The sequence below is a fragment of the Mesoplodon mirus genome (genome assembly GCF_964341445.2).
Source record: "Mesoplodon mirus genome assembly, chromosome: 11".
NCBI lineage: Eukaryota > Metazoa > Chordata > Mammalia > Artiodactyla > Ziphiidae > Mesoplodon > Mesoplodon mirus.
This window is the reverse complement of record NC_138987.1, coordinates 28,723,940-28,745,798: the sequence shown is the minus strand read 5'-3', so window position 1 is coordinate 28,745,798 and position 21,859 is coordinate 28,723,940. Positions and strand designations below refer to the sequence as shown.

Sequence of the window (21,859 nt, the reverse complement as noted above, 5' to 3'; positions counted from 1 at the left end):
CTTGTGAGCTCCTATTCTTTCCTAGGATACCACACGTACCTCTGTGACCAGTGACCATCTGACCTTCATTCAGACAGAGTGAGAGTACCATTATCCAGCCACATAATAAATGTTAGTTATGTTTGATTTATTTCATATCTTCTTCCGCTAAAATACACAAAATAAAATAGCTCTACTATTTTCTATTCACAGCTCAATTTTTGCCCTATAATTTTTTGAGACCAAGCTAACCAAGTACTAATTTAAGACTTGATCAGCATTGCTTTTTAAGAGTGTAAAAATATGACTTTCATTTTGCTTCTGAGATATGCATTGCTGTAATAGATCTTTAAAATGAGATCCATAACTATACCAAATTTTTTGTAAAAAGAAAGGGAAAATAAGTATGTTTTCATTTGAGCAAAAAGAAACATTCGAGGGATAAACCAGAGACTAATGAGATTGATTAACTACAAGACTTGGAGAGGATGCAGCGGAAAGGACTGGGGGTGGGAGGTGGTTGGCCAGGAGAACAACACTTCTCTGAATGTGCTTTTGTATAGTCCTCACTTTTTATTTTATTTATTTATTTATTTTTTTTTTTGTGGTACGCGGGCCTCTCACTGTTGTGGCCTCTCCCGTTGCGGAGCACAGGCTCCGGACGCGCAGGATCAGCGGCCATGGCTCACAGGCCCAGCCGCTCCGCGGCATGTGGGATCTTCCCAGACTGGGGCACGAACCCGTGTCCCCTGCATCGGCAGGCAGACTCTTAACCACTGCGCCACCAGGGAAGCCCTAGTCCTCACTTCTGGAAGCATGTTTCCCATACTCAACAAGACAGCAAATGAACAAATAAAGAAAAGAAACATAATCAACATAGATGAGGCCAAAATCGAATACAAAAAAAATCAGTCAAGCCAAATTTCAAATGAACAACATCACCACGCCGAAGGGGGTGAGGAAGCACTCACCCAAGTAACTTGTGAATGACATTTGCACTCTATGTCCTCAGACTAGAGGCAAAAACACTGAAAATAAGTATTGAAGTTAGTAGGCTTCTTTTTCACAGGGACATGGCTTAATAATTCTCAAATTACTTTCTGTACATTTTAGGATTAAGCAAACAAGTAAATATATTGTGGATATTGGGAGCTATGTTTTTCACTGTTGAAGAGAGTTACAAATATGAACAGAAAGAAGGATAGAATGAGCCCTCAACCCACTGTTAAGACGTTTTTATGGAAATTTCATTTCATAGGTATGATTGATTAAATCATTGGCTGTCGGTGATTGAACTCAAACGTCAGCCCCTCTCCCCTGGTTTGGGTTCCAACTCTCTAATCATGGCCTGATCTTTCTGGCCACAAAAACCCATCCTGAAGCTACCTAAGGGGCTCCCAGCTGCCAGCCATCTCATTAGTATATGGAAGGCATTTTTCATTTGAGATTCCAAGGTTTTAGGAACTCTGTGCCAGGACCCAGAGGCAAAGACCAAATATATATTTCCCATTATATCACAGTTTTAAAATACTATTCTGCACTAAAAGAAACCTGGGCCTCTTGAAAAAATGGTTGGAACAGGGAAAATACAAGGTGTGCCTGGAACATCTTGTTGGGCCAAAAAGCAAGGAAATGCTCAAAGAATGATCGAGACATGTCAGAAAGGCAGAGGATCCACACAGGATCCATCAGCCAAAGCTGGAACAATTTGAACCTCAAAAAAAGTAACAGTAGTAAAAGATTATAACCATTTGAATAAAGTAAGAATCCATGAGTTCACACTGATGTTAATTGATTAAATAGAAAGGAAAGCTCTTATAGTGGAAAGCCAACGAATTAATATATGTAGAAGGAATGATGGAATTAGAAAATCACCACTTAGCAACCATCATAATAATGATTGATTCAGGCAGGAATCATCCATGGATACTAAAACTAGTGGAAATTTGAGGAGTAACTGAATATTTAAATAGCCTCAAAGTAGCTCCCTAAAAAACATTTATTAACTACAAAAAGTAAAGTCTCAAAGTAGCTCCCTTTCTTTTTACAGTAACTTACAGTGATAAAACCTGGCAGATCACCCTTACCAAAGGATCAAAGTTAACCTTTCCAACATTGGGACTATTCAATAGCATGTTCCTCTTGATATGATGCACTGAGGAGAATTCAGCATCATTCCTGTGGTGTTCTTGCCAAAAGCGCATAACCTGAATCTAATCACATGGAAACAGCAAATCCAGACAAAAGGACATTGTACAAAATAACCGGTCTGTTTTTATTGAAAACGTCAGTGTAATGAAATATAAAAGAAAACTCAGAATCTCTTTCAGAGGAAGGGAAACTATAGACATGGTAACTAAATGCAATGCATGATCTTGGATTTTCTTTTTCTATAAAGCACATTATTGGGACCATTGGTGAAAACTGAAAAAAGAGTGTAAATTAGGTATTCTAGCAGTTGTTAATTTCCTGATTTTGGTGATTGTATTGTGGTTATGTAAAAGAATCCTTTGTTTTTAAGAAATGTACACAAAATTATTTAGAGGTAAAGGGACACATCAAATTTTACTTCTTAAGCAGTTCAAAAACATTGGGAGAGAGAAAGAGGATAAAGCAAACGTAGTAAAATGTTAACATTTGAGGAATCTGGGTGATGGATACATAGGAATTGTTTGTACTATTTTTTGCAACTTTGCTGTAAGTCAGAAATTACGTCACAATAAAAGAAAAAATAAAATGAACTCTGGTATGGCCATAGCAGGAAAGCTGGGTGCTGATCTAAAGGACAGGACAGAATCTGAAGTAGGTAATTGCTGTCTGCTTCTGCTCAGGTCACGCCCTTGAGTGCTTTGAAGTTTGCAGAGCTCTCTGTTAAAGCAGGCTTTCCAAAGGGGGTAATCAACATCATTCCAGGCTCAGGTAAGCCAACAAGGACCCACTTTGCTGTAACTAATGAATGGTTCAAGGGTAGCTGAGTTTTCCCACTGGTGTTTTGTCCTGACTTATAACTATATTAAAACTAAATACAGTTTACCAAACAGTTAAGTATAAACATACTTACCATGTGCTAAAATCTGAAAGTGGAAATACAGTGGCAGATGAGTAGGGTGGGAGGGGTGGAAATTGTACAACATTGTAAAACCACCCTACAGTGGCCCATTTCAATTTTTAAAAATCGCTTTGGAAGATTAAAAAATCAAGGCATACCCATCTTTGGGGTACTGACAATTGCATGGAGGATATTATTCAGATTTTTGTCACTTTGTTATTAGTATAGAAAATGTAAAACTGAGATTTAAATGAGAGCTTAGAAATCTACTTCAATGAATTCAAAGCCACCTTTACCATAAGAACTCAATAATGTTTTAATCTGTGTTTTATTCCATAATTCCACAGGAGGCATAGCAGGACAGCGCCTTTCTGAACATCCTGATATCCGCAAACTTGGTTTCACTGGTTCCACTCTGATTGGCAAACAGATCATGAAGAGGTATTGGTTTTAGTGCGTTGATTTGCTAAAAATCCTGTAAAACCAGGTCTTTGGCTTTGTTTTTGCTTTTTTAAATAAGGTGCTTTTGGAGGGAGAAAAATAACATCGAATTTAGAAGAGAAATCTTACCACAGCAGAGTATTGAAATGTTTGAATACAATAAAATACTTTCCAAAGTGTAAAGCCCAGAGTCACCAAAACCAGAGTTGTACTGAAAGCTCTGATAGCTTTAACAATCATTAAGCACAAAACATTTTCGGTACTAAAGCTGTAGCCCAAATTGGTTTTGGAGCATAAGTAAGAAATTGAAAAGACATACAAAAGACAAATCAAATCTGGATTATTTATAAAATTAATTCCTAAAAAGCAGTAACATTAGTTCAAAAAAAATGCAAACCATCTAAATGTCCAAAATAAGGCAGTGGTTAAAGTTTGTTAACATAATGGAATACTGTGCAGTCACGTAGAATTTTTAATAACATTGGAGTGTTAAACGGTAAATGGAAAGAAAAATAAAGTATAAAATTGTATATATTGGGTAATCCTAACTATATTAAATAAGGCAAAGGCTGTGCTTGGATACAGACCAGAAATAAGTATATCAAAATGGTAAAAAAAAAAAAAAAAAAAAAAAAAAAGTTGCTACTGAGCCATGGAGTGGAATTCTGTGATTTTTTTCCTTCTTTCTGAATTTTTAAGAGTATTTTTAGAACACTTTAAATAACAATACTTTTGCAAACAGGGATAAATAAACAGTATACTTCTGAAAATTGATTTTTTTTTCCCCCGATGTGCCAGTAATCTGGTTAAAGGTTAAATACTTTGCCAGGCCTTTATGTAACCAAAATTCTTACACCTAAAGAATCTGAATTTACCTATGATAATCTCTAATCATCTGACCACAGAATTTAAAAAGAAACCAGTTTTTATTACAGAAGATTTCTAATATTCACAAAGCTTACAGAATAGTGTAATGAACTCCTGTGTGCTCATCACCCAGCTTCAACTGTTATCACCATTCTACCATTCATGTTTTGTCTTTGAATAAGTTTCTTAATATTTCTGAGGCTCAGTTATATTTTCCATGCTAAGTAGTAATTTATGGTTGAGGAAACAGAGAGAGAAACTGATAGACAAACTAAATGCTCATATTCCCTTTATTTTTCTCTAGCTGTGCTGTGAGCAACTTGAAGAAAGTTTCCCTTGAACTTGGTGGCAAATCCCCACTTATAATATTCAGTGACTGTGAACTTGACAAGGCCGTACGAATGGTAAGAGTAGGTCAAGTCCACCTAACTAGGTGCCCACTTCTGAAACACATTCTACCTCCTTCTCATCAGGAACCTTAGACTGACTCTTGGTTGGGGTGTTTTTTGTTTTTTTTTTTTTACTTAATTAGTTAATTGATTTTATTTTTGGCTGTGATGAGTCTTCGTTGCGGCACATGGGCTTTCTCTAGTTGCGGTGAGCGCTACTTTTGTTGCGGTGCCAGGGCTTCTCATTGTGGTGGCTTCTCTTGTCATGGAGCACAGGCTCTAGGTGTGTGGGCTTCAGTAGTTGTGGTGTGCAGTAGTGGCTCGCAGGCTCTAGAGCACAGGCTCAGGAGTTGTGGTGCACGGGCCTAGTTGCTCCACGGCATGTGGGATCTTCCCGGACCAGGGCTCGAACCTATGTCCCCAGCACTGGCAGGCAGATTCTCAACCACTGCGCCACCAGGGAAGCCCAACGCTTGGTTCTATCTAATCAGAAACAGAAACCATTCTCTTTATGTTTAGATTTGGGACTGCTCAAGGCACTTAATTTAAAAAAATAATGTCATTATAATTAAACATGTTTTTGAAACTTGGAGGCCAGGTTTTTAAAACTGATGTAGAGATTTATAAACATTCATGATTTATTTAAACTGATGTAGAGATTTTTAAAAGCAAAATTTGGTATAGAAATATTACATTTAAATGTATAGAATAATCTAAATTTTCTTGTAACACAAAATCTCTTTTTATCACTAAGTCCTTCATGTTATGTACATTTTTTTAAAAGTACTCATGGACCAAAAGGGGGAAAGGAGAAGCAAAATTCCTAAAAATATCAAAACCAAGAATCTCCAAGCAACACTAACTTGGCCAAGGGCTTGTGTTTTTCTCTGTCTTCTCTGTGTTGTCTGCTGTCTTCCAATAACATCTAATTCTCAGTGTGTGCAATTTTATGACAATCTTGACTTCCCAAGCAATAACAGTATTTTCTCTTTTGCTGCCAAAGGGCATGGGAGCAGTGTTTTTCAACAAAGGAGAGAACTGTATTGCAGCTGGTCGGTTGTTTGTGGAAGAATCCATCCATGATGAATTTGTGACAAGAGTGGTAAGCGTCTTCAAATTTGCTGTGTGATTTGTATAGAAATTGCCTTTACTTTAAAAGTACTTCTGGGATTATTAATGAACTTAGATGTGATGATAGTGCTATGGTTATATTTTTTAAGAAGAACACAATCCTTATCTTTTAGAAGTACTTTCTGACATATTTACAGATTAGATTATGATATCTGGACTTTGCTTCAAAATAATCCAAAAACGAAGGAAGTAAGTGGGGGAATAAATTGGTCATGAGTTGGCAGTTGTGGAAGCTGACTGATGGGTATGTGGAGTTTCATTATATTATTTACCTACTTTTATATGTTTATAATTTTTCTTTTTTAAAACAAATTATTTATTTATTTATTTTTGGCTGCGTTGGATCTTCGTTGCTACGCATGGGCTTTCTGTAGTTGCAGTGAGCGGGGGCTACTCTTTGTCGCGGCGCGCGAGCTTCTCACTGCGGTGGCTTCTCTTGTTGCAGAGCACAGGCTCTAGAGTGAAGGCTCAGCAGTTGCAGTGCATGGGCTCAGTTGCTCCACGGCATGTGGGATCTTCCTGGACCAGGGCTCGAACCTGTGTCCCCTGCATTGGCAGGAGGATTCTTAACCACTGAACCACCAGGGAAGTCCCTATAATTTTTCATAGTAAAAAGGTATAGGTCTATATTAGAAAACCTGATAAAGTATACTTAAGAGCTATTACTACCTATACCTTGCTCTGCATTTATAGTATATTAGATCCTTGATATTTGTAGAAGATATACTCCTAGATTATTATAAATCCCTAAATTGACTATGAGAGATATACCACTAGATGCTTACAAATCCTGAATTTACAGTTAAATGATAGCATATAATTTCCTCCACTAAGATAGATAGACAGATATATACATACATACATACATACATACATACCCCCATAGTTGGTCATGATTCCATAAATATGAGACTAAACGTCATTCATAGAACTATTAAGATGAATTCTGTGGCTAAAATGAACTCTAAACATACTACACAGGGACTTCCATGGTGGCGCAGTGGTTAAGAATCTGCCTACCAATGTAGGGGACACGGGTTCGAGCCCTTGTTCAGGAAGATCCCACATGCTGGGGAATAGCTAAGCCCGTGCACCACAACTACTGAGCCTACGCTCTAGAGCCTGTGAGCCACAACTACTGAGCCCGCGTGCCACAACTACTGAAGCCTGCATGCCTAGAGCCCGTGCTCCGCAACAAGAGAAGCCACCGCAATGAGAAGCCTGCGCACCGCAGCAAAGAGTAGCCCCCACTCACCGCAACTAGAGAAAGCCCATGCACAGCAACGAAGACCGAACGCAGCCAAAATAAAATTAATTAATTAATAAAAGAAATACTACACTCTATCATTATTATGGTAATAGTAATCACGAATTTGTTTCTGTTTAAAAAACCAGCACCCAGCCTTTTTTCCTTCAGAGCCAATTCCCCCATCCCACCCCCCAAGAAGCAAAGGCATGTTTCCTCATGAGAGTGGAAAACAAGGAAGTCATATGGAGAGGCAGATGGAGGGCAGTGGCTGCCTCATGAACATCCCCATAATTCAGTTTTGTGCCTGAGTAAAATGCAAGGTACAGCACTACACGTCATGGGCTTTCACAACAACTTGTTGAAATTTAAAATGCTGAGACCAGAAATGTCAAGGATTTGCTGTATCAGTCCATCAACAAACATGTTTTGCACACATATGAACAGTATTCATTTCTTCATTCAGCAGGTATTTCTTGAGCACTTACTGAGGGATTACTGCCAGACCTAAACTCAAATTCATGGCCCTGTGGGGTGATGGTAACTCCCTTTCTTTCTCCTTAGTAGAATTGGACTTAACATCAGGAAACGCAGAAATAGATTAAGATAACCAAGGAACACATGTCAGTGATGAACATTCTTCGATAAACATGGCTTTTCATTGGAATATTCTAGTATATCCTCTGGTGTGGCTGTACTGTGAGAATTTCACAAGGGCAGTCTGCCACATTTGGGGAAAGGAAAAAGACAGCAATGTGGCCATTTTAGAAATTATTTTGCCATGAAGAGTGTAGGTATGCTGTATTAACAAAAATTCCAGAACATCAGGTTTGCTATTTTAACGAATTAACATTCGGGATAATTTTAAAACTCAGCGGTTACAAGCTTGGGCTTTCAGGGCAAGAAAACTCTACAGTATTTTGTGGCTGTGTGCCCTTGGGCGAGTCACTTAGCCTTTCTGATCCTCGGTTTCCTCATATAAGATGGAAATAATAAATATCTACCTCCAGTGCCACTGAAGACTAAATGAGGACACATCTTTGAACAGCTTAGTACAACACCCATCACACAGTAGAAACTCGGTCAAGGGTATCCATTCTTATTATTAACAGTCAATTGTGTTTTGTGAACTGGGTGACATACAGGTGGAAGAAATTAAAAAGATGAAAATTGGTGATCCACTTGACAGATCTACTGATCACGGGCCCCAAAATCATAAGGCCCATCTGGAAAAGCTCTTGCAGTACTGTGAAGCTGGAGTGAAAGAGGGGGCCACCTTGGTGTACGGAGGAAGACAAGTCCAAAGGCCAGGTAAGACCACCTCCATAGGAGGTATGCTGGGGGCCTGGCTTCTTATGTTGGAATAAATGGTAACAGTTTTTGTTGCAGCACCATCTTGCCTCAAAAGTAGTGTCATTGGGCTTCCCTGGTGGCGCAGTGGTTAAGAGTCGGCCTGCCGATGCAGGGGACGTGGGTTTGTGCCCCGGTCCGGGAAGATCCCACATGCCACGGAGTGGCTAGGCCCGTGAGCCATGGCCGCTGAGCCTGTGCGTCCGGAGCCTGTGCTCCGTGGCAGGAGAGGCCACAATGGTGAGAGGCCCGCGTACCGCCAAAAAAAAAAAAAAAAAAAAAAAAAATTATAAAAAAGTAGTGTCATTTACGTTATGATAAGAAGAATTACTTTCTAGATCTTGCTTGGCCACTTATAAGCTGTGACACCTTCAACAACAGTTCTTCTGAGCCTCAGTTGTAAAATGTGATGAAATGTGCATATCCTGCTTTACGAGGCCATTAAAATCAAATAAAATGGATGTGACAGGCCCTTAGCTGCGTAAGTAAACAAGTGTAATGGATACAGTGTTATTCAGGCACTGGTGATTTTCATTCCTGGCAATGTGAGATTTAATCTTAGCCAGCTTAGCCTGGGAAGGATTCATTTCTGTTGTCTAACCTAGTACTTGTTACAGAAGTATGTGAATGGCTCAGTGTCATGATACCCAAAAGGAGAGAAAAACAAACAAACAACAACTGGAAAACCTCATGTTTTACTGTTGTAGGTAAATTGAGCACCAGCAGGACAACTGGTTATGATGTGCGCCCTATGGGATCCAGTGTGTAACACAGCATCGCCTATGAAGTATTCTTGCCAAAAATGTTTAACCATGAACCTAATCGTGCCTTTAGGTCATATTTTCCATTTAAAGAAATACAGGGGATAGAGGAACAAATTAAATATCATCCCAAGGAAGCAATGACAAATCTGAAATGCATAAAATATTCTGCAGGACAACTGAACCAGTCTGTTTAACAAGTCAGTGGCATGAAAAATAAGGGGCAGGGTAAAGGGGAGAAATATTCTAGAGTTAATGGACCTTAAGCTATCTAACAACCAAATGCAGTGTGGAACTTATTTGAATTCTGAACCAAACAAGTCAACTATAAAAAGATATTTTCCAGAAATCAGAAATTGAATACAAGTATCGAATCATTATGGTGTACACCTGAAACTAATATATGTCATTGCATCTCAATTAAAAAATTGGAACTTAGGGCTTCCCTGGTGGCGCAGTGGTTGAGAGTCCGCCTGCCGATGCAGGGGACACGTGTTCGTGCCCCGGTCCGGGAGGATCCCACATGCCGCAGAGCGGCTGGGCCCGTGAGCCATGGCCGCTGAGCCTGCGCGTCCGGAGCCTGTGCTCCTCAACGGGAGAGGCCACAACAGTGAGAGGCCCACGTACCGCAAAAAAAAATTGGAACTTAAAAAAAGGAATTGAAATATAAACTATGAATAAGGAATTGGCGTTAATTTTGTTAGGTGTGATAATGTATTGTGGTGTGTAATAAAATGTCCTTGTTTTTTACAGGTTTGTACCGAAATACTTGTGGAGTATAAATTGTAATCTCTGGAATTTGCTTTAAACTATTTCAGCAAGAAAAAAAAGAATCAAATATGGCAAAATATGCATAAAGATTTATTTTACTATTCATTATACTATTTTCTCTACTTTTACATATGTTTGAAAGTTTTGTAATATCATAATAAATAATTTAATAACCTAGGAATGCTAACACCAAATAGGAAAATGAAAGTCTTCTTGGTTCCACTGACCCATAACGGAAGAAAAAAATTTATAATGTAATTAAACAAGAGAACTACTAATTGAAAATTACCCTTTAATTGATGTTATTTTCTTCTGTTTTTCAAATAGGCTTTTTTATGGAACCTACTGTCTTCACAGATGTGGAAGACCACATGTATCTTGCCAAAGAGGAATCCTTCGGGCCTATTATGGTCATTTCTAAATTCCAAAATGGGTATGTTCCTCAGGCATAATTTGACCGGATTGCCTAGATGCTTTTTTCTGTCATTGTGCTATGTACAGAGCATAAAATCAATGAACATATAATTTTCTACCATAAGAATAATTGTCTTAATAATTAGAAGAGAATGCTAACCAATGTAGATTATAATATATTTTTGCTCCTTAGCTTAAATTAATGGCTGACATTATGGGATGTTCGCTAAGTTTTAGTTTTTGTACAGTCAGCATTTGAAGTGTCTCTGGAATAAGGTCAGTAACTGAGAATAACAGAACTGGTTTTCGCATTTACATTTCTAGGGAAGGCAGCATCTATGAAATCTGATTTTCCCAAAGAGTGTTTTCTCCATAGGGGATCATGCCCCCAAAAGCCTAATACTCAACTCTTTGTAGAAATGTCCACAATCACCATATAATCAACCGTGAATGACATACTGGTTTATTATGGTGCCTGAAACTTTGATATGCTCAGTGTTTAGCATATCAAAGAGGGCCGTATAGTAACTGAGCTCATATCAGAATCTTTAACACAATAGACTCTCATGGTATACTGCACACAATTCTTCAGAATTCTGGCTTTAGTTTTCCTTTAACCAAAGAGAAAACAGAATACAGAGTTCAGAAGGACTTCTTGGTCTTGGACAGACATACTGTGAGACCTTTGGGGACACTAAGCTGTAGTGAGTAACCTTTTGACATACTGATCCAAGGATGCCCTGTTACCCTCTTTTCCTTATTATAAGTTCCCCCGTAGGATGGTCCTTGTGTTAAATATGCAGATATTAGAAGCCAGTTTTAGGGGATGTAAGCCTAGATAAGTCACGGTTCCTGTCCTCAAGGAGGTCACCATCTAATAGGGGAGACAGACAAGGAGACGGGCAATTAACCCCAGAGGGCCTAGGTGGAAGGTGCAGTGGGTAGAGTCTGCCCTGACCACCTCTGTGGGCTTGGGCCACTTAATTCCTCTATTAAGTTTCTCTATTTGTGCAGTTTATCTATTTGTGAAGGTGGGTTATTAATAGGATCTACCTTTTTGGGTCATTCTAAGTGTTAAGTAAGTCAAGTGTTTGCTGTTGGTGACATTGCAGTCATTACCCTCATTATTATTCTAAAAGTGGGCAAGGTGCGCTGTGAAGCTATGTCGTCTCAGTAGTCCTCAATGGGCAATGGCATACAGCCATCTTTCAGCCTTAGTCCACGCTATAAGTATTCACAGTGCAATCAGGTGCAATGCATCAAGTGTGAGAGTTTTAGCAGAGCCTCAGGCCTCTCCAAGTTAGATTCCACATTTCTCATGAGAGTTGAAGATTGTGTATAGTCAAGATTACCTTTGAAAATCCCTTGGGAAGACACCACATTGAAGCCTATGCTGTCTCTCAAAGAATTCAGCACAACTAATTCTTGCTCCAGTTTTGAACAGAAACCATGTTTCTTTGCCAGAGCCCCAGATGAAATCTTGGCTTACATTTGCTGGCCATGTTGTAGAAAATTCATGCATTTTTTTAACATTAGTATGACACTCATAAAGATGAGATACTCACACTATGGCAGGCATGTTGGAACTGGACCCAACTGAGAGAAGAGCAGGTTCACATCTGCACTTACTTGGTGTGTACACATACTGAGTCAAAAGGCAGGGAAGGGCTTCCCTGGTGGTGCAGTGGTTGAGAGTCCGCCTGCCAGTGCAGGGGACACGGGTTCGTGCCCCGGTCCGGGAAGATCCCACATGCTGTGGAGCGGCTGGGCCCGTGAGCCATGGCCGCTGAGCCTGTGCGTCCGGAGCCTGTGTCCACAACGGGAGAGGCCACAACAGTGAGAGGCCCACGTACAGCAAAAAAAAAAAAAAAAAGGCAGGGAAGTCACCAGACCCGTTTAAGGGATGATTTTACTACCCTTTTATTGGATTGGCAGATTAATTGCGTTCACTCTCACTTGATGGTGCAACACCCTAGTATACAGAAAAGTAAAATGTAAAAAAAGTAAAAAAACCTCCCTGCCCTCGAGGAGGTTCCAGTCTAGTTGGAGGGTGAACACCAAATACACGAAAAGGTAAACCAAAATACTGAATTGTAGGAATATGTGCTACCCTGTTATAGCTAACTTTCATTGAGCATTTCCTGTGTTCCAGACACTATTAGCTCATTGAATCCTCATGACAAGAAGACAGGTGCTATTATTATTATTTCCATTTTTTCACAAGAATAAACAAAAGCAGGGGAGATGAAATGATTCACCCAAGGTCACCCAGGCAGTCTGGCTGTGGAGCCTCCTCACCGGGCCACTACACTACACTGCCTACACAGTGGCACTGGTGGGATCTGGGAAGGCTTCGGGGCGAGGCATCGCGTGGATGAGCCTTGAAATGTGCATGTAAAATCTGGATAGATGGGGGGACACTGTGGGTGCTCTGAGAATATGTCTGTAAATGGAGCTCAAGGGAGAGGAAAACAAATGGGGTAGTCATGAAGAATAAGCCATGAAGAAGACTGAAAAGATGACTTCAGATTTTAAAAGGTGTTTCATGATATATGTGAAAAATATAATACTAGAGTTGTAATATTTCATTGGGAGTTTCTTTTGGTGTAAGCCTGGAATATTTCATTTATAAAAATGTAAGCACATTGGCAGTAATGTTTTCCAGTTTCTAGCACAGAGGGGAAAAACATTAGAACAGAAAATGAAAGTGTTTTGCTTTTGCATTTAATGAGGTTTTATGTCTTCCTAAAAACATCTTGCAGGGACATCGATGGAGTGTTGCAGCGAGCAAACAATACAGAGTACGGCTTGGCCTCGGGGGTTTTTACGAGAGACATAAATAAAGCTATGTATGTGAGTGAAAAGCTAGAGGCAGGAACTGTTTTTATTAACACCTACAACAAGACGGATGTGGCAGCCCCTTTTGGTGGAGTTAAGCAGTCTGGCTTTGGAAAAGACTTAGGTATGAATATGCCTTACCTTTCTACTGCACATCACAGAATAGTCTGCTTCATGCAACACTCTTGTATTGCTTTAAAGGGCATTTCCTACATGGCAGTTGGATCTGGGCTTTCAAGGGTACTGATTTTTTTCAAAGTTAAACATTTTTATTGAACATAACGTAAATATAGGAAAGTACTCAAATTGTGTGGAAAAGTGTTTCCTTTTAAAAAAGAAGATTCATGTTGAAAAGAAAACCCTGACAATATCTTTTAGCTAAAATATGTTAGGTTTTTTTTTTTAACCTGACATTCAGCATGAACTTGGTTTAGATGTCATGGGACCAAGTGGAACCAAGAAAGGAAAATGGGTAGAAGGCAATAACCAGCTAGCCCCAAGAATAAATCCTGTCCCTGAGCCACCTGGCAGTCTTTCAGAGACAACACTGAAACTGGCAGAGTATTCTGGGCATCTGGGAGCTCAGACTGAGAGTCTGCAGAGAGCCCAAAATGTAATTCACCGTGGGCAGTAACACTATCACATTTCCAGTTACAGCTTACTTTGAACACTAAATATGTACCAGGCCCTATTCTGATACTCTACCTGTAATAGCACGAGCAGTCCTCACAATAGCCATGGGAGTGTAGGTACTATTATTATCTTTATTTTACAGATGAGAGAAATGAGGCTCAGAGATTTGGGGTAACTTTCCCAAAGTCAGCCAGACAGCCACTGGCAAAGAGAATGCAAAGCCAGACAGTTGGCTATGCAGCCCATGTTCTCACGCCCCATAGTCAGTCTGGCAGGTTGTTTCAAAAATTGAAATGCTTGTGATTTACTGCAATTACAGTCTGCTAACATAAATTGGGTTAATTTGGGGTATTTTTACATTTTCTCTTTCCTGAAGACTTTTGGCAGTGTATTCGCAATAAAAGTGGCTCTCGTTTTAAATTCCATTGAGTTGAAGGTAAAGTCTTTTTTTTTTTCATGTCTTCAATCTGGCTTTCATCCCTGGATCCAAAACACATAGGGAGATTTTCTTAGGGAAATTATTTTTATAAAGCGAGGCAACAGTGTTCCACTTGTCTTTTGATAGAGAATGATCGACACACTTCATGTCTGTTTTATTATAAAGCAGTAGACTTTGTCTAACAGCTTCTTCCTCTGCTAATTTGAAACTCCCTCAGCCCAGTGGTTCCCAGGTGCACATTGGATTAGAATCACCTGGGAGCTTTAAAAAAAAAGGAAAGATGCTGATTTAATTGGTCTGGGGTATGACCTGAGATCAGGAATTTTAAAAGCTCCCTAAGGTGATTCTAATTTAACATTAAGAAGCCTGGGTTTAGCTCAACTTCCAGAATCATATACTCATTAGTTTCACCTGTGGTATTCATGCCCTTTAACTGATGTAGAAATCAATGATTGTGGTCGCTCAAAATAGGAACAGAATAGAAACAGAAAGGCAGACCTATTTATTTTTTCCTGGATATGCCCCTGTGTCTCTAACATACTATGTAAGTCAGGAAAACTGCCTTTCCCTTATCTTTAAAATAAGATGAGACCAAATGATCTCAAACTTTCTTTTCTCTATTCTGCTTCGTTTAATGTAATTGGAAGGACAGTATCCTGATCACTTCTGTTCAGCCTAAATGGGCAAGGAATAGACATGGAGATTTGTCATCAAGCTGGGAAATAAAGGAGCAGGGTTTGGGGTAGGAAGTGATAAGCCAACACTCTGGTCCTTAGAAGGCCTGGTAGCTGGTCTAAACCCTCGCTCCTCAAACTGTGCACCACAAGCCTCAGCATCATCGGGGAATGGGTAGAAACATATAATCTTGGGGCCTCTGCTGGACTTAATCCAATCAGAATCTACAGTGTCACAAGATCTGCAGGTGATTCACCTGAAATTTAAAGTTTGAGAAGCACTGCCTCAGCCCCATTCTATTCGCCTAGTGACTGATATGCCTGCACCTGTGTCCAAGATCTGGCGACATCACATCCACCTGTGAACGTGGTCCATCAGCTGCTTTTCTCTTCCCTAGGTGAGGAAGCTCTAAACGAATACCTCAAAACCAAGACCGTAACACTGGAATATTAGAGCAGTGCCGTCATCAGGAACCCCTCGCAGACAGCACCGCTCCGCAGCTCTCCACACTGAAGAAGCCGGGCTGTGCTGAGGAAGGAGGTGTCAGCCACCAGCTGAAAAAAACCACAAGGACCACGAAGAGGGCCGGGCCACGTGTCTAAGCATTTACACATGTTCCTGAGTATTTTCTAATACCCCTTTTATACCTTAAAATGATGTGTAGTTGTTGGGTTTTGACTATGTCATATACCACGCATATTTCTAAAATATCAAGCTGCTTTTTTTGTTCCCCACCAAGACTAACCTAGTCATGGTTGTTCACCTTGCAGACGTCAATATCATGCAGTTATAATACAGACAGTGCATTGTTAGGAACCCTTGTATAATATGTACAGGTTTTAACCTCTGAACCAGGCATATGGGGTTGTTAAAAAGATTTTCTGTAATTTTGCTCTCAAGGAACAGTATATCCTCTAAGGAATGTGAAGGAAGTTCTTTTTTTTTTTTTTTTCCTTTTGGAAATAAGATACATCTTTGTGCCTTTGATGTTCTATTTTTCAACCCACTGTGATGAGTGACCAACCCAGAAACAGTTCTTGAGTACCTACCAAGTATGAGGTACTATATTATGTCCTGAGGAGTATACAAAATTTAATGACATGATCTTTGGCCCCAAATAGTTTAAATTCTAGTCAATAGCTCTTAAAGTGGATTTTACAGTATGATGTATTATAAAGTAAATAGCTTTTGGAGGCTGATCTTGGTTCATATCATACCATCTTGCTATCTATGTGACTTTGGGAAACTTATGCAACTTCTCAGAGCCTCAGTCTCCTTATATGTAAAACGGGGACAGTAGTGCCTCCCTCGGAAGCCTTATAATGAGGATTCAATGCAATAGTTTTAGTACAGCACCTTGCACTGGGCTTTGTTTGTGGTAAATACTCAAATACTCAATAAAAGTTACGTGCTTTCCCCATCACTATTTTAAAAATATAGTGAGATGTATTAGTTAAATGAATTAATTTCCCTACAACCCTTTCCAGTAGTCATCAGTTCCTGTGCTGCTTTTCTCCTCCACTGTCTGACCCAGCACCTGATACAGCAGCACTGGAAAATACCATGTAGTGAAAAATGACAGTGGAACAAGGAAAAGGGTGCTTTTCTTTCTGCAGCTCATTCGTCCTTCTAGGACATTTGGTTTTCCATTCTCCTACCAATTGGTTCTGCCGGCCACCAGCTGGGTGATCTTGGGCAAATTAGTTACCTAATATCTCAAAGCCCAGATTTGGAATCTATAACACAGGGATAAAGTCCCTATCTCATTAGGTGTTGTGAGGATCCGGTGGGATAATATACATAACGCACCCAACAAGGTGTTTGGACCATTCCCTGCGCTCAAGAAAGAGGAATTATTACAACCCATGCAGTACTCACGTAATTGCTCATTGTCAGACAAAAGTAGGTGGGTAGATTCTAACCATCCATGTATGATTAGAAGAAGGTGAGATCCTGAATTGAAGAGTCTTTGGCAGCTGGTCAGAGCAATTAATTTCCATGAATCCTCCTTTTAAAGTAAAATTTCAGTAAACATCTCTATCTCTTTGGCTTTGAAGAAGCCCTTAGGGATTACTTGTTACTTCGGAAACTCGGCAGCTTAATGTCAGAAGAATGTAGGGAATCAGTAATCAACAAACAACAATAACAAAAATCAGGGGCAGAAAACATTCAATAGGAAGAATATCAGGTATGATCCTGGATGATCAACAGAGCAAATTTTGCCTGTAAGCGTTTTTTATTGTACCACAGCTCATTCAGAGCTCGGCACAGGTGAAGTTCTAAATGCGGACCCAGCCGGGTTCAAACTGAAAGTTCATATTTGAATAAAATGACAATGTTCTTAATAGAAAGGAACCACTTTTTAAATGCAGTGTTTTAACTGATTTCATGTGATTTAAAGTATCACTTTACGAGATATTTTAATGATAGATGAAATGGCAAACAAAAACCTGGCCATTTCTTCCAGAATGACTTTTACCCTCTAATATTACTCTCAGTAGCAGTGCTTTTAATAGTTTTTGGGCCATAAACCTCTTTGAGAATCTCAATAAAGCTATAGATCTCCTCTGTCCCAAATTCACACGTACACACCTAGTTCTGCAAATATCTTCAAGAGATTCACAGACCTCCTAAAACCCATGCTTGACCTCCAGATTAAGAACCCCCTTTTCCCATAGCGAGTTCTAAAGTTCTCAGCAGCTTGAGTTTTTATATCCGACTGCTGACCAGAATCAAAGGCTCCATGGAATTTATAAAATTACCAGTGAATTTGAATTGGAACATAATGATGCACAGCCTACAAGGTGATTTAATTAACACACTGAGTAATTAATTTATCACCATTTCTTCAGATCACTGATTATTTTGCTAATCTAAAGGACAAAGCTGTGATCTGTCCCCCGAACTGGAAAGTTGGGGAGGTGCAGACACTTTTATAAGTTGTTTTCCTTCGAAGTCCACTTCCCAGTGCCTTTGCTAAAGCAGCCCCCAGCACCCACCCACCCCCCTGGCCTTTTGCTCAAATACACCCTCCCTGGCCTCTCCTACCCCCCAACTTGGTTGTAAGTCTCTCCTCTATCCTCTCACTTGTCTGGAACATAGTACTTACCACTTGGTGCTGGAATTACTGGTCTTCCTAATTAGGTATGAGCACCCCTTCCCCACCCCCAGGATTGGCATCTGTAACAGCAGCTGTCATTTACTGAGGGGCTGCTGTGCGCTAGTCACTATGCTAAGCCAACCTAATCTTCACAACATCTGAAAAGATGAATAGATCAAGGTGCTCTTTTTCCTGGCTCCACCACTACCAAGAGGTTATTGCCAGTCTCTTGACTGGCCTTCCCGATTCCACCCTGTGTGGCTCTCTTCAAAGCTTGAGTCAGATGGTGTCACTCCTCTGCTCAAAACCTTCTAATGGCCCCCATTTCACTTAGAATAAAGTCCAGTGTACTTACTGTGCCTGCAAAGTTCTATCAATTCTGTTCCCAGCTACCTCTAACTTCATCTCCTATCAACTACCCTGTCATTCTCTTTAGCCACCCTGGCTGCCTTGATGTTCCTCCAACTGATCAAGCACACTCCTACCTCAGGGCGTTTGCACTTACTGCTCCTTCTTCTCAGTGGTGGGCTGGTAGGTATTTAACAAGTGGCTCTCTGAGAGGAAAAGAAAACTGATTTGTAGCATTTGCTGATTTCTGTGTACAGATGCTCTCACCAAGGCTGATTTCAAGCTACCAACTTGACTTCACTGAACGCAGAGTTGGGATGAGATGCGTGTAATTAGAACAAGTGTGGGCCAGTGCCAGCACACCACTGCCTCTTCCTGAAACTCTTTCCCCACACACCACCCCCAGCTGGTGGCTGCCTTACTTCCTCCAAGTCTCTGCTCAAACATCATCTTAGTAGAGATCCATTTGCTGACCACTCTTCCTAAAATAGCACATAGATCCCCACATTCACACCTCATCTGTCCTCATTCTTTAGTCTCCTTCTCCTGCCTTATTGTTGTAGCACTTACCACCACCCGGCATAGTTATTATCATCGATTTCTTCCCATTAGAATGTAAGCTTCGTGAACAGGTGCTTCTTTTGTTCAAGGACGTATCTCCAGTGTCTAACGCGTAGGAGGAGCTCAATAAATATTTGCTTTCAAATGAAAGAGGTTAAGAAACCTGCCCAGATCACACAGCTATTCAGTGGCAGAACAGGCACTCAAGCAATGGAGCTGGTATCTTAACCAAGCTAAGATGCTGTTACTGCCAATGCCTGAATCAGGCCCTCAGTAATGAATAGTAGGCAAATGTTAAATATTTGTCAAAGTAAAAAGCTAAGCAGAGTGAACATTAACTGCAAGAGCTTTTGTGGAAATGACTAGAGACAGGGCAAGGAACTAAACTGGTTCCCCCATACCTCCCTTCTAAGAAAATAGAAGCTATCAAGGAAACCTGGGCTATAAGTAGATTATCAGACATGAGACATGATAGATAGGGTGGATTATTATTATTATACCTATTATGCAAGTAACACCCAAGCAGATTTTTTAAACGATTAATACCTAATTTTGTAAAAATAATAAAATGGGAAGGTAAGATTCAACCATACTCTCCACAAATAACCACAGATGATATTTGAGATGTTCCAGATTTTTTCTATGAATACACTTTTTTTTAGAACTAGTATAATACTGTACATAACTTTACCTGCTTTTTTCAATTAACAATGTGTAAGCATCTTTCTATGTCAATAAACATACCTCTGCATATGTTCAGTGGCTTTAATTCAACTTGTTCTCTATTGTTGGACATTTATATTTGCTTTCTGCTATTTTAAATGTCAGTCAATCTTAGATAGAAATTTGTGAACAAAACTGTTATTTGCTTAATTAGAATAAATTCCTAGAGGTAGAATCTGATTAAAAGGATATAGCAATCTGTAATCTTACCAAGTTTCTCCAAAGTTTTGCCACCACTGTGCATTATTTTTTTTAATTTAATTAATTTATTAATTTATTTTTGGCTGCATTGGGTCTTTGTTGCTGCACGCGGGCTTTCTATAGTTGAGGTGAGCTGGGGTTACTCTCTTGCGGTGCGCAGGCTTCTCGTTGCAGTGGCTTCTCTCGTTGCGGAGCACCAGCTCTAGGTGCATGGGCTTCAGTAGTTGTGGCACGCGGGCTTCTGGGGCACAGGCTCAGTAGTTGTGGCACACGGGCTTTGTTGCTCCACGGCATGTGGGATCTTCCCGGACCAGGGCTCGAACCCGTGTCCCCTGCACTGGCAGGCAGATTGTTAACAACTGTGCCACCAGGGAAGCCCTATGCATTATTCTTACAGCATCATAATACCTCACACTTACCAAGCACTGTTCTAAGCACATGAGTATTAACTCATTAATTTCTTACTAAAACCTCGTAAGGGAGATACTCTTATCCCCATTTTACAAATGGAAAGTCGCTGGGCTGGGATCGATCCAGCTTCAGAGCCCATGCTTGTGGCATAGTGACTGGTAGGCCCACAATGGTAGGATGTGGCTGACTGAACTTAAAAGTTGGCTCCACCAGTTACCTATTCTAAGGCTTTAAAAAAATTTGCTTAGCATCTCCCTGCTACTTTTTTTTTCTTTAAATCTGTGAAGTAGGTACAAGAGAATATCTCATAAGATGGTGGTCTTTTTTTTTTAAACAAAAAGGAAATTTATTGTGTCACAAAACAAGAAACCCAGTGATAGTCTGGTCTACAGAGTTATTTGATGCAGTAATTCAGTGATATTCCTTGCTTCTCTTTGCTATCCTTGACGTGCCAACTGTACCTTCGAGAACTGGCTCCATTTATGGCCACTAGGCCAGAGTTCAAGGAATCATATCCAGTCACAAGTTATCCATGTTCCAAAAGAAAGCAGCCATCTTTTCATGTACCTCTTTTTTAGGCATGAGAAATCCTCCTTTCCAAAAGTCTACTAACAAGACTCGGCTTGTGCCTCTTGGGGAAGGTTGTCACATGCCCACCCCCGAGCCAATCACTGGCAAGGATCTTCCATGAACATATGGTGGGGAAGCAACCACAAAGATTCCACCGTTAAACTTTTGGGGAAAGTCTACCAATCAAAAGATAGTAAACCTGTCTTTCTTTCCTCAGGATTGTGAACCACTGATGTTTAAGATGTATTACTTTATTGGCATCAAGAGGAAAAAAAAGTTTCACGAATATTTATCGTACATTCCGAGTGAAAGGCCCCATGCCAGGCACTGAGGGAAATACAAATGAAAGACTCAACCTCTTTACTTGTCTTTCCTACCATAGTAGTGGACTCAGGCACAGGAATATGAGCTACTCTGCAAGGCATTTTTTTTTAATAAGTACCGTATTTGATGCACAATTAAAGTATTAGGAGGATAGAGGAGATTCATTAAGAATATTTTTGCTTCAAAGACCAATACACCTAATTTTCTGATTTATGACTGTCAAAGAGCCATAGAAAGATAATACACAAGGTTGAAGAGAACATTTCATCAGCCTTAGCAGGAACAGAACTGTTCTCCAAATGGCGGCCATCACCTCACACCAAAGCATCAGGCAGAGAACCCATAGGGTCAGAACAACCAAAGCACGATGGTGATTTAGTTTCCAAGAGACTGTAGAGCACACTGCTTACAAACAAAACAGCTTTTTAATTAAGGTATAACATACATAAAGTGCACCGATGTTAAATGTATAACTCAAATTTTTATGTGTGTGTGTGGCAGTAACTCTTAAACATAAAACACTCAGAATAGTGGCTGACACACAAAAAGGGCTCAGTTAAGTACTAGCTGTTGTTTCATCTGCTACTTTGAGAGGTAAAAAATACAACACTGGTTTCATTTGCATTTCTTTGAGAAAT

The 21,859-nt window shown here is 40.0% G+C and overlaps 1 protein-coding gene across 2 annotated transcripts in view; it reads left to right on the top strand.

Annotated features, from left to right (window-relative positions):
- ALDH1L2 (aldehyde dehydrogenase 1 family member L2) overlaps positions 1 to 19,766 on the top strand; it is a 58,199-nt gene extending 38,433 nt beyond the window's left edge. Inside the window, exons 16-23 of one of the 2 annotated variants that reach the window (XM_082636877.1) lie at positions 2,811 to 2,898; positions 3,376 to 3,469; positions 4,641 to 4,740; positions 5,729 to 5,827; positions 8,248 to 8,413; positions 10,312 to 10,417; positions 13,161 to 13,360; positions 15,381 to 19,766. In XM_082636877.1, coding sequence (XP_082493003.1) covers positions 2,811 to 2,898; positions 3,376 to 3,469; positions 4,641 to 4,740; positions 5,729 to 5,827; positions 8,248 to 8,413; positions 10,312 to 10,417; positions 13,161 to 13,360; positions 15,381 to 15,436 — 909 coding nt within the window. In that variant the 3' untranslated portion in view covers positions 15,437 to 19,766. Of the gene's footprint in view, positions 1 to 2,810; positions 2,899 to 3,375; positions 3,470 to 4,640; positions 4,741 to 5,728; positions 5,828 to 7,251; positions 7,426 to 8,247; positions 8,414 to 10,311; positions 10,418 to 13,160; positions 13,361 to 15,380 lie in introns of those variants that run through there. The other variant, XM_082636878.1, reaches the window with a different exon arrangement.
- Positions 19,767 to 21,859: the final 2,093 nt, after the last annotated feature.